The sequence below is a fragment of the Lissotriton vulgaris genome, chromosome 3_1 (assembly GCF_964263255.1).
Source record: "Lissotriton vulgaris chromosome 3_1, aLisVul1.2, whole genome shotgun sequence".
Classification (NCBI taxonomy): domain Eukaryota; kingdom Metazoa; phylum Chordata; class Amphibia; order Caudata; family Salamandridae; genus Lissotriton; species Lissotriton vulgaris.
Genome location: NC_141689.1, coordinates 666,682,865 through 666,696,553, shown reverse-complemented (window position 1 = coordinate 666,696,553; position 13,689 = coordinate 666,682,865). Strand labels below are relative to the sequence as shown.

At 43.0% G+C, this 13,689-nt stretch overlaps 1 protein-coding gene across 2 annotated transcripts in view; it reads left to right on the top strand.

The window, feature by feature from the left end:
• Positions 1 to 7,067, top strand: part of LOC147726898 (solute carrier organic anion transporter family member 4C1-like) — a 575,548-nt gene extending 568,481 nt beyond the window's left edge. For both annotated transcript variants that reach the window (XM_086960969.1, XM_086960968.1), the window contains one exon: positions 6,884 to 7,067. In XM_086960969.1, the coding sequence (XP_086817095.1) occupies positions 6,884 to 7,008 (125 nt within the window). In that variant the 3' untranslated portion in view covers positions 7,009 to 7,067. The remainder of the gene's footprint in view (positions 1 to 6,883) is intronic.
• Positions 7,068 to 13,689: the final 6,622 nt, after the last annotated feature.

Here is a 13,689-nt window from a genome sequence, read left to right as displayed (position 1 = left end):
AGAATTGAACACGTGGCAAATATAATACTACATATTTTGGTCACCTTATCCTTACTGTACAGTGTATGGTACCTAAAATATATTAGCTATACTACTGATCATAATAATACTTTCGGCACAAGTACCTTATTGACCCCCCAGGGAATTCAAATTGTTCACTATGGCCATGCCTCACCGACTTTAAATAAACAAGTATTATCCATATTTGATTCTTTCACAATAATAATCACAAATATAGATAATTGTATTTTCTATTAATATTACAATTACTGATGGACCCTAAAGGATTGAAGGCCGATCCTTTTAAAAAAAAATAAAAAGTACAATAATACCTATCTCTAATCATGCCAATAATCTATTTAAACATAACATTGTAAAAATAACATGTTTTAGTTGACTGTGTATATGATGGACTGCTAACATTAGTACATCCAATATGGTGACCATAAGACAGTCGTTTTTCATTTTCATAGCGTTTCTTTTCAAAGACCGGTATCGTATATGACCAATATGTTTCATAACGAGTCTTTCCCTGACAACAATATCTTTCATCAATTCTAAATAAATTGTCATGTTAAAAAATGCAAATACCTATAAATTATAATTTGACAATTCAGACATGATATGTATTCACACACAGATGGTAGCCATATCCTACATCTCACCGTTAGCCCTCTTTATATAATAATCATCATATATTGCTTGAGAATTCTCAAGGTACATTTCCTAGTCATTATTTGCACTGTTGCAAGGATACACAAATTGCATATATGTGTAGATGGCAATAGGCAAGCAAAATTAACATAGGCTTCCAGGGCTTTTCTTTTTAAATTTTACAACTGATTTGGTAACACAGTTTTACTCAGAGTGCTCTGCATAATGGCAGTATCTATACCTAGACCATTTTCCTTTTCAGAATCATAAATATAAGTGTTGAATTTAATGGCCATTAATTATTTGGTGCAACAAACAAGACAAGGAATGAAATATTACAAAACAGATTTAATTGCTAACAGTAAGTGTTAATTTATGTACCGAGCAGTCTGATTAGGCTTATCTATGGATGAACGTTTTCGACATGCTAGGCACGCTCTTAGTGAAGTGTGTGCTATTCTCACAGTAATGTACTGCATGCACACACACATATGATATGATTTGTACAGTAGGCAATTAAACTTTGGTAGTTTACTTTTCACCTGTGGCCTTGAAAAAAAATCACTGTACTGTATCCGATTAATGAAACACGTGCTGGCTACACAACAGCACCAAAGGATCTTCCAATATTATATGTACTAGCTCTACACAATAACACATGTTTGTAACAAGAAATACAAAATATGTGAATGAAAGCAGATTTTAAAAACGGAAAGAAGTGGAGCACTTTTCTGACATGCCAGCTCAATGTATCATGAGTAACTCATCTAGATGCAAATAGTGACAACATATTGGAACTGCTCTTCAATGCTGGGCCTGCAGGTTTGATAAAGAAAAGCAGCATCAGCATAAACCAAAGAATAACCAGTGAACTATGGGCATTAACAGACATTCCCACCATAATCAGCCTGCAGCTAGAATTGACACCTCCAAAATAAATGATGTATATATTACATATAAGACACGGGCAGTCTAACATTAAATAAATGGCATACGAAAGTTCATAGACACTACAGAGCATGATATTAAGTTAGGAAGGAGAATACACAGCAAAAGGATATGACTAAGACATTGTACAAAGATGCTGATTTGCGATGAGTGATCAACTAACCAAATGCAACAAATAGATCAATTACTTGGTGTAGTTTCACTATAGACGTTGTTAGAGGTTAAATATTACATTAGATTAGAGGAACCAGAGTTAAAAATGTTTATGCATTCGTTCTTGCTGTCCCCAGGAGACGGTTCTTCAAGTTGCTTTAACCATATTCAACCAGGAGACAGTCCAGTGAAGGAATCTAGAATTTGGTTTTAGTGAGGTCAGCAGGTTCTGGTTGGCAGATTGGAGATTCCAGGTGACTGTGTAGCAGGTCATAATCCCGACAAGGTAGTGTTGGGAAGTATCATAGACCACTGCAAAAACAATTATCAACGTTTTTTAGCGGGCCTTGTTTTTAGCTGAGAGCCACACAGCTTTGTGGGAAAAGAGAGAGGTAGCGATTTGCTTAGACAAATTGAATAATCTCCTAGTAGTGAAGCTAAGCACTTGTCCAGCAGCGTGAAGAGATTTTGAAGAATATCCACTGGCAGCCTATTGCAATATTCTAATTAGTTAATTAATAGGGAATTAATAATACTTTAGTCATGTGGAATTTGAATTGTGCACATTTATTGAATGTTGATTGCTTATGGTTGTGCAAAAGTGACAGTGGTGGTAATGATATTTTCTATATGTATTTGATTAGCTGAAATGTACACCTAGATTCCCACCTGGTGAAGGAAAGGTTAAGTTGCCCACTCGGTAGGGACATGGCTAGAGGGAGAGGGGAAGGTGACGCAGTGGAGGTAGAAAGGAAAAGAAGCTGATCTTTGTTTTTGAAGATATTAACATGATGACCTGTAGGGCCATCATGTGTTGAACTGTATTAGATACGCTTGAATAGACATACACTGAGAAAGAACCACCATAAATAGGATGAAACCATTGTTGTTGATACCAATTGTTTTGCAGGACAAGAGTAATGTGAGTGATCTACAGCTACAGAACCTGGAGATAGGCCATGAAGAGAGATTATAGAGTCTTTTGGGGAAATACCGTCGGTGACATTGGAGAGTCCTGTTTCTGTCAAATGAATGGCCTGAAATGCAGATTAGAAGGCTTGGTTGATAACTAGGTATTCTACTGTCTCAGAAAAAGAAAGGTAGAAGTGATAATGATTAATGAATTATAATTCGAGAGAAAAGAGTATCAACAGTGTTTAGTTCAGTTGAGATGGGACTAGAGCTGATTTGGCTAGGTGCCAGTTAACCGGAAGTGAATTTAGGGAAATGTTGCATATGATGTATAAAAGATTTGAGAATGGGGGTGAGTTTCAGGGTGAAGTTGGAGAAGCGTGCAAGATAATAATTGAATGATGGAGATTGGTAGTAATGCTATGATTACATTGGGTAATCCCCATTACTCTTAGTCCTACTCGTCCTCGACCCAGTCATCACTCATGAGGTATTCCACAGATAGGAAACAAAACAGGAAACACTTTTAGGCTCCACCCCCCCTCCTGCCAGGTGCTATATCATACTCAACCACCAGAAGCACATCCTGTTTTGTTTCCTGTCAGGGGTTTACTTGATGGGAGACGCTGGGGTGAGTGCCGGGCACTTACCTGCTTCATTTTGTCCTGTGGATCCTCCTCTGCTGGGCTCTGGGCGGCTCCCGTGGACCGTCGGGGGATTTCTTTTGGAGTTGGGCTGCTGGGCTTCCCTGTCTCCTCCTGGGCTCAGGAGACCTGTGCTGCGTGGCTCCGTGGGTCTCCCTGCTTCGTCCTGCCCGGTTTGTGTCTTTCTGGCGGAGTTCTGGATGCCGGTCCTGCTACACGGATGGACGCAGGTAGGCGTGTGGGGCTGTAGCGCTTGGCCGTCTCTTGGGTGCGCTACCCCTCGCTATCCCCCTCTTCTGGGTGTGTTTCCCTCGCCGGCATACCATGCTGTGCTCGAGGGGCCTCGGTGTGTGCTCCTTCGTGGCTGGCGTCTATTTGCTCGCGCTTGCAAGGGGTTGCCCTGCTTCCAAGCGGCATGTCGGCGCTTGACAGGCACCTGGGTGGGCTCCGGCGTGCCTGTCTTTGGTCTTTGGGCTGCTATCCGTGCCTTGCGGGATCCGGTTTCTTTTCTACCTTCAGATGGCTTGTTGGTTTCTCGTCTCTTTCAAAGTTTCTCTCTCTCTTCACCTTCTGTTCGTTCCCTGGTGCCCCCTTGGGATCTTTCCTTGGTGTTGGGTGTTTTGCAGTCCTCCCCTTTTGAACCTTTGGAGTCTGTGGACCTTAAATTCCTTTCCTACAAGGTGGCTTTTCTAGTGGCTATAACTTCTGCGAGACGGCTGGGGGAACTTACGGCCTTGCGATGTTCTCCCCCGTTTTTGCGTTTTGTGGATGACGCTGTGGTGCTCTCTTTGGATCCTGGGTTTGTCCCCAAGGTCCGCTCTCATTTTCATTCTTCTCAGGAGCTGCTTCTTCCTTATTTGTGTCCTTCTCCTTCTTCCCCTTCTGAGCTCTTGCCTCATTCCTTGGATCTGAAGCATGCCTTGTCTGTTTATGTGGCTCGGTCTGAGGGGTTTCACTCCTCTGACTCCCTCTTTGTGACCTTTGGTTTGGCTGGTAGGGGTAAAGCTGCCTCCAGGCTTACTCTTGGTCGCTGGATTAAGGCGGTCACCACTCTAGCTTATCTTTGTGCTGGTTTGCCTTGTCCGGCTGGGGTTCAGGCACGTTCCACTCAGGGCGTGTCTGCCTCTTGGGCTGCTTATCATGGTGTGTCTCTTGATGAAATCTGTCGGGCGGGGACTTGGGCCTCCGAGTCTACGTTTGTGAGACACTACCGGTTGAATTGTGCCCTTTCTGACTGGACCAATTTTGGTTGTGGGGTGTTGCAAGTTGTGGGGGTTGCCCCCCGCTCTGATTCTGTGTGTTTTATTAAACTTTCACTTGCTGCACTCCTTTATGTCTGGTCTGTGTTTTGCTCTGTTTGGGTTGCCAAAGGCCTGGTTGGGCGTTGCTTTGGTATGCCTCTTGAGTGATGACTGGGTCGAGGACTAGGGACGTAGAGGTAATGCGATTACATTGGGTAATCCCCATTACTCTCTGTCCTACTTGTCCTCGACCCAGTCATACTTCCCACCCTCCCTCTCTGTCCAGGCCTTTGTTGCTTGGTGTGTCAGGATGTGCTTCTGGTGGTTGAGTATGATATAGCACCTGGCAGGAGGGGGGGGGGAGGGTGGAGCCTAAAAGCGTTTCCTGTTTTGTTTCCTGTCTGTGGAATACCTCATGAGTGATGACTGGGTCGAGGAAGAGGGACGTATAGGTAATGGGAATGAAGGAGAGGGGAGGAGTGGCAGCAACAAAAGTATTGAGAGGATCTCTAATAGTTCTCATCTTGTTGCGTGTTTATCTAGGCTCCTGATTGATACTGTGAACTTATGCCCTTATTCGGCTATAAATCCATTTATTCCCTATATTGGCATAACCGTTCAAGTGCGATATTCAGAAAGTCATCTCTGGCCTCACACGAACAGAGCCACATTCCAGCATAGCTCTCTGCCACTTCCTTTGCAACCAATTAGTGCAATGACAGAGCAGAAGTCACTATTCTTCAACAAGATAAAAACTCAGCAAACCTGGAAATCTCCGCTTGCTGTGTTTTGATTAGTAATGGAACTCTAATGAGCAACTGATAGCTATCACTTCCTAGTGACATCTTTAATTGACGTCTTATGTCCAACAAACTTGCGTCAAACCAGGCACCTGTCAGGTATAAATATTACCAACGTTGCCTTAAGCAATTGCTGTTGTGTAGGCTGTTGTTGCCTGCCTGTTACTAGCTGTCTGAAGCTAGCACCCTGTCGCTGCAGCCTGCTGCCCCGCTGCTGCTGGTGAAGCTACTGATACCATTATCGCTGCTAAAGCGCGAACGATGGTGCGGTGAGCTTAGGAGCTGAACAGCCGTCCCTCTGCGAAGAGCCCAGCAGATGCCAAGCTGCCCGCGGACGCTGTCCCCCCTCCTCCTCCCGACGCGCTGAAGAGAGACGCTGCATTTCTTCTGCTGAGAAATCCAGCTCCAGCGTTTCCGGTCTGCCCTCGCGGGTGACTGGGATACCGAGTGCCCCCTGAAGGAAATACCAGACTTCCATCATTCTATTCAGAGGTATGGTGTTGACTAAACCCTTAGATGAGAATTCTTGAAGCAAACCTTGGCAAAACCAACTTAACTTAAAGCTACTTACTTACTCCCCTTCCACGTGTTAGGCTTAGGTCAGGCACACTGGGGTAGGCTTAGTTAGAAGCACCAGTTGAGTATTTTAGCCTAATGTATATATGATTGTATATATGTTTTATTACTTTTAAATCATTGTATGGCTAAGAAACCATATCAATGCTTTTACAGTATTATTTCGCAATCCTTATCTTACTGTACGTACTTTTTATAATAACAAGTCTTGCAATTGTGGCAATACATTTCTCTTGTACAAGAAGAAAGACTGTTGAATAAATGTTAACCTTTTACTGACAAACGCCCGTCTCTCTATTCTCTACATCCAGTGAAAGTAATGTGTGCTGCAGAATGCCGGACATATAGAAAAAGGAAAAACCGAGGAGTAATAAAAACATTTCTCACTGTTATGCCTCACATGGGGAGGAGTATCTTTTTGGCACATTCCCAGGTTTGCCAGGTTTGTTAAATCTAGGAATGCATAAAAAACCATGAGATTTGTGTGGCAACACCCACTGCGATGCCCATGGAATGCCTCTCTTGAGCAGAGTAAGGCAATGCAGTGCTTTGAGCTACGTTGCCTTACTTCAGATTTATGAAGCCATTCAAAGCCACCCAATCAGACTTTGCGTGGCTTCATGAATCTGACGAGGAACCTTGCGGCACACCGTCGTTTTTAGGAACTTTACAGAATGCTGGTATTTGATAGAGAAACAACTATGATCCTAGAAAAAAAAGAAAAGGCAAATGTCCTGGAACTGAACCTTCTCTGAATAGGGATGAGGCCCAGGATCCCGAAATGTTCTGGTTGATCCTCAGGAGGCAAGTGTTTTAAATTATGTATAAGATTTAGCTGATGGTTAACAATACATGTAATTACTTCCTTCTGTCAAATGAGAATGCAGAGTGTTAAAAATTCGAATATGTCCTTGGATGCAACACCCTGTAAAATGTTTCTTTTTTTTACTTTCAGGTGCCGTTTGCAAATGTATCACTATTTTGTTCCTTGTTTTGGCATTTTGCCTTTATAAGCCCCCACCAGAGAAGACTCCACCACCCGGAGAGGACAACACATTTATTGCTACTGTTTCTACCTGAAGCCTCATAAAAGTGTAGAAGACTCAACAGTATGAAAATAAATATGAAAGGACAACAAATATAATTTGTCTTTTTATGATTGTCAGATGTTGACTGCCTTCTTACTTCTGCATGAACTCATTTTCATCTAAAGAATTAATCATGAAATGGGAACACTGTCCACTCACCAGCTATGAAGCTCTTGCTAACTAGGGGCCTCATTTATGAAAAGTGACGCATCGCTGCTTGAAAACAGCGATGCGTCACTTTTCACTGCGCACTCCTTACGACATTCCTGATGCGTCATATTTAATGTATGACGCATCATGTCGCAAGGAGTTACAGATACGTCAGTATTTCTGATGTATCTGTAAGCGCAAAAGTGACGCATTGCTGGAGTGTGTCACAAAAGTGACGCAACTCCAGCAATGCGTCCTTTCACATGGGGAAAGCCCCATGTGAAAGGGCTTGCGTCAGTCTTACGCCTGCTGTGAGGCAGGCGCAAGATTTTGACGCAACAGCGTCCTAAAAGTGACGCAGTGAAATCTCATAGATTTCACTGCGTCACTATTACGAGGCTTTTTGCAGGGGAACGCCCCCTCTGCATACATTATACCTGACGCAGGTATAATGTGGTGCAGGGGTTTAAAAAGTGACGCATCTACCTAGATGCGTCACTTTTTAAATATGGAGCAACGAGGCACATTTTTTACACCGCTGGTGCGTCACAAAAAGTGACGCACCGGCGGCGCAAAACTGACGCAAGGCCTTCATAAATAAGGCTCCAGGTTTATGATATGATGCTCTGGGGAGGTATCGAGCTAAACAGAGCTCAGTCGAATTACATTTGTATAGACTTCCATGAAGCCATGGATGGCAAATATTACAACCTGGCATGTCCCTACCAACTGTAATTAATTTAATATATATATTGCTATAGCATGTAAACAATATTCGCTCTCTTTGATGAGGAAAATCAGCAAACAAATATGCTTAAAATGTAATCATAAGTACATATTCTCTGACCTTGAATACGGAGATGGACCCAAAAACTCACAATTCACAAATTCTCACAGTTAATATTATCTGCCCTAAAATAGAACCTATGTAATGATAGAAACTACATTTGATGGGTGGATCTGCTGGCATCTATTAACAATTAAAGCAATTGTTGGGACATATTTGCTTATATTTCACGCAGGTCATCAACCAAAATTGCTGTGCGGCGTTGTATGAAAGGGAGGCAGGACAAATGTGCCTTAGTTACTAAGATATGGCACACTTTTGCTGTCTCCAAGCGCTTGCACACTGTGTGCAGCCAACTCAGGCCCCCTAGCACCATGATGCAAGGGTGTATGTGCTAAAGGCAGGAATGTTTGCGTGCAGGAAGTGATACCTTCCTGAATGAAAATCAATCCTTAGAGGTACATTCTTCTTTGTATGTGTGCTGCTGAATGAAGAACATGGTGCAAGGGTGACTGTTTGCACGGAGGATTGATTTTGTGCCAGAAGGGTCCCCTTCCTGCACAAAAACAATCCTGGGAGGCATATTCCTCTTTCTATGTGTGCCACAAAATACAGCACACATAAAAAAAGGAAGAAGCAAGGCAAAATAGAGCTATTTCTCCTCATTAGGCCTTCCCTGGGATGGTGTAAGATTTTGGAGCATCGCCAGGTTTACAAGTTCTTGTAAATCTGGGCATGCGTCAAAATCCATGGGAGTTGCGTGGGAACACCCACGCAATGCCCATGAAATGCCTTCCCAGGGCAGACTAATGATTTGCTCTGTGTTGCTCCAGATTTTTAAAGGCCTTCAGAGCCACGCAAAGTTGCTTTGAGTAGAAAATCTATGCTCTATTCCTGAGCATACCCTGGCATTCTAGCACAAAGTTGTGTACGTGGCGCTCAGCAGCAAAATCCTGCACTGGCGCTAGGGAAAGGGGAGGAGAGAGACATATCTCTTTAGATTTGGCGCTTTCCTGCTCTCGCCCTGTCACACAACCGGCACAGCTTTTTTATCTGCTACGTTGTATGGCACTTTAATAAATCTGAGCCATGGGGTCACCAGCAGCCTGTATCACTAAGGTAAAAAGGTACCCCCTGTAGATGTTTTAGGTCTTGGAGAAAGGGGGAAATTAAACCAAATATATTGTGTGCTGAATCCCACTAGACCTGTATTACTTCACAAGTAGTTACAAAGAGCTCAAAAGGCTGAGCAGATAAATTAACCTTATAAAAAATACAGACATACTCATTGTATATTGTCTTATTTCTTTATTTTAGTCATCATTTTTTAAACGTTTTTGTTATATATATTCTGTGCATAATATGGACACATACAATTTTGATTTATACACAATGCACCATTCTTCTGTAAGATGCACTACTATCTCGGTTAGTTATTTACAGCAAACCTTAAAAATAACAGGTTGTCAAGCAAAAGCATTTGAAGTTTAAAAAACAAAACAAACGTTACAAACTGTACCCTCAAGCACACATTCCCACTCTCTCCTTTCACACTAAAACATGCTTTCACTCACTCATGAAATTCATACTTATCCCAACCATTAATCACATATACTAACGGGAAAGTACCTTCAGTTTCAGCCGTTGTGTCGTAGGATGGGATCTTGCACAACCAGTCAACGCACGTGTCATTGGTATTTGTGGTGTATGTCCACCTTCTTCAGGACTACCTATAGTTACAATTCATAGTGGTGGATCAGGTGGGGGATTATCATGGATCCTTGGCAATGGACCTCCACCGTGGTGCAAGGGTACCTGAGTTGAGGGGCTGATTGATTTTGTGCATGAAGGGACAGCTTCCTGCACAAAATCAATCAATTCAGGCAATTTCCTCGTTCTATATGGGATTTAGGATGCAGCACACATAGAAAAAGGAAATACTAGGAGAAATGAGAAACATTTCGCCTCACTGTGCCTCCCTAATGCCACCTTTGGGGTGGGGTTAGATTCTGACGCATTCCCAGGTTTTCGATTTCTCATAAATCCGGGAATGCTTCAGATTCCATGGGTGGTGCGTGTGAACACCCACAGCAGCACCCACGGAACGCCCCTTTCACACATAAAAGAGGCTCATATTTACAAGGCCAAGAAAAGCAACGTAAAGTGGCTTTACGTGGTCTTTGTAAATGTGCCGTGGCACATTCTGCTACCGGAACATCAAAAAAGAGATGTTCCAGCAGTGCAAAAGTGCTGAAAGGGGCCTCATAAATGAGGCCCACATTCCTGAGAAGCTTTTTCCTCTTACAATTTGAGCCGCGTAGAGGCCACTAGGAGCCAAGCAAAGTGGCTTTGCGTGGCTTTATAAATCTGATTCAGAGGTTTGCGTCGCACATTACCACAATGCGTGGTGCAAACGCGACAAAACCTCCCATAAATATGCCCCTATCCTTGTGATGAACGCTTGGGGCAGGTTATTCCATGTGATAGAAAACAGGAGTATCATCAGAGGACCAAATAAATGCTCCTAAATGATGAAGCATGTCACCAACCAGCTTGGTGAGTGAGGGGTCTTCCTACAAAAGAAAATCTTTCTTTTGCTATTTCTCTTTCTCCTCCTATCCCATTTAGGACCATTTATTTGGTCCTCTGGGGATACTCCTTCTGTTGTTTTCTTGAATATAAGTCCAGGGGACCAGGAGTAACTCCTTCCACTTCTGTGGAAAATCCCTTACTCTCCTTTTTGTTACCACATATTCCATGTGATATCCAATTTGATAGCGCCAACTCAAATGAACAAGTAATATGCTGGTTAATAAAGATGTCAACTCACCAGCGTTTATTTTATTAAGATTAATTTAAAGTTGAAAAAGTTCTCCCTGGATTCAAAACTGTGGTCTGCACTTTAACAGGGATGGATCTTGCTGTGGGTCGGAAAAAACAATTTTAGAGAGATCGGGGGCTGAATACCTTTTGTGTTTTTCGCACGTCAGAAATTCAACTTCAGAGCTCGCAGTAATAAATATGCTCAATAATAAAGGATTTGGCACCACCAAGCGGAATATGCGATATTTGCAGAATATACGGCAATTGAATTTGTCATAAGGATGTTATTATGAATCAATGTGATTTATTTAATGTGCTACACTTGGTAACAATTCAAAGTCATTTACATAAAATCAGAGCTCATTCAAACAAAATGGCAGATAACAAATTAGAATAATAACAAAACTAAAGGAATGTGGGGGTTCCTTATTAGTCCTGTTTGATAAAACATGATTAGTATAAAAAATCGGCTCAGATTTCATAACTGTTGGAGCCAGGTTTGTGTCACAAAAGAAACATTGCTCACTGCAAAATGTTGTGGTGGTATGTGAGTTCAAACTCCAATCATGATTATTTTTGGAATGCTGACTAAAGTAATGCAAAGTGGCGCTATGCATCATGAGGCATACCAGGGATGGTACATAGGTATTCCCATATAACCACTCAGGTTTTGATGAAAGTCCCTATCTACTAGCAGATATAGGCAGAGATTTGCGGAAAACATAACTCCTTTTCGAGGTAGGCAGGAATAGCAGTATAGCAACTTTTTAAAGTCTGCACATTTTTCTAACTTTGCATGTATGCTGCACTGTACAGAACACATACGAGTGACAATAGTATTATGGCATATTTTCTGTTATTCTTTTTTTTGTGTGTAATCCTTTATTAACATTTTGTAAGAGATTACATCATGTAAGCATTAGCATCGGCACATAATTACAGTGACCGGGTGAACATTTTAATGAGAAATTTACGTCACGCGTGCTTCTTAGGGGGGTGGGGAGGACTCTCGGTGATTGTGCGGAGCATGTAGTAGTGTGTCTGTGTTGCTGTGTTGCTGCGGTACCTGGGGGAAAGGGTATGGAAGGGGAGTGAGGGCAGGGGGGAGATGTTAGGTGATGGGCAGGGCTCGAGTCGGGGTACCACGTGGGTGGGTGGCGTCCCCCCACTTATTTTACCGGGGGGACGCCATCCCCCCTGCCAAACAGCTGGACTTCACTCTTGGCCTCTCTGGGATGAGGAGCTCGGCACCTTTCTTGACATCACTTCCGGTTGTGACGTCACTTCCGGTGACAGTGTCCCCCCACTTCTTTTTATAGTACTTGTGCCCTGGTGATAGGTGTAGGTACCAAGGATGCAAAATGGGCAATGTAGAACATTCCTGACGTGGCCATGTGAGATAGAGAAAGGAAGGGGTAATTGGGGTATATGTAAGGCTGTATGAGCACTGGTGGGGGGTGAACTCCAAAGCGAGGGGCCACTGCTCTTGTTTTGATTTGGAGAACGCCAACTGAAGTTGTTGTTGCAGCTGCATGAGTTGGGTCGTCTGCCGTGGGATTCTAGCCATTGTCACTCTCTGCACATAGGAAGGGTGGCCATACCTGAAGTAACGGGTCTATCTGGTCCTGTAGGTTGTAAATCACTCATTCATGAGAGGCGGTGTGTATCATTTATTTATTTATTTATTTATTTATATATTTATTTATGCGTTTTTATATAGCGCAGACTTTGCCCAAAGGTGTCAGAGCGCTTCACAATAGGAACAGAACTGATACATGAGAACATTACAAGTGAACAAATTACAAAGCAAAAGTTACATTACATCATTACATCAGGCAAAAGTGACAATCGTGAGTGAACAAAGTACAAGAGGTAGCAAACGGTGCATTGCATGAGGAAAAAAGTGACATGTGTGCAGGTTACAAGAGCGTACAAAGTACAACTGGAGGTATAATACTACACTAAATAGAGGACACTCAAACCAAGAACAAACGTTACATAGGCACTTGTGCAAGTATCGAAAGCAAACAAAAACCAAGAGGTAGCAAACAGTGTGTTACAAGAGAAAAGTGACGTGTGTATGTTACAAAAGAGCAATACATGGCAGTCTATCAAACCACAAGAACACATTGGGAAGGCACTTACATAGTAATGGAGAATAGACATTTTCTAAACTAAAAAGGTCTTCCTTCAGATAATAGAGGGCATGAATTAACTTTGGAAGTGTCTTTGAAGGAGGAGAACATTGAGGTCATTTTTGAAGGCCTGGGAGGAGGTGGTGGTCCGGAGCTGAGGCGGAAGTGAGTTCCAGATTCTCACTGCCTTGCCTGAAAAGGATTGGGCCATTGATCTTTCCTTCTTGAAAGTGGGAGGTTCAAGCAGAAGCTTTTCCGCATTTCGTGATGGTCTAGAGCCTCCAGAGAGTTTCAGTTTATTCGCCAGGTAGCGAGGAGTGGAGGAGTGCAGGGCTTTGTGTGTGATGCAGGCAGTCTTGTAGATGGATCTTGCCTCGATGGGAAGCCAGCGGAGGGTGGATAACAAGGTTGTGATGTGGCCCCATAAATGAAGCGAGCTGCTGAATGGAGAACAGACTTAAGGGGGGACAGGTGGGATTTGGGGAGGCCAGTAAGTAGAGAATTGCAGTAGTCCAGTCTGGGGAGGACCAGCCATTGGACCAGGGTTTTAAGGTCATGCTCCGGGAAGAAGCAACGGATCCCCCAAAGAAGGCGCAGTTGGTATCGAGCAGACTTTGCAATTGAATTAATGTGGGAGAGTAGATTGAGTTTAGTGTCGAGTATGACACCAAGAGATTTTGCGCTGTTGACAATGATGGGTTTATTGTTCAGTAGATTCATCTGGTCCATCCATGATTGAACCGGGGGAGGAGAAAGTGTGGATGTATAGAGCCCTGAG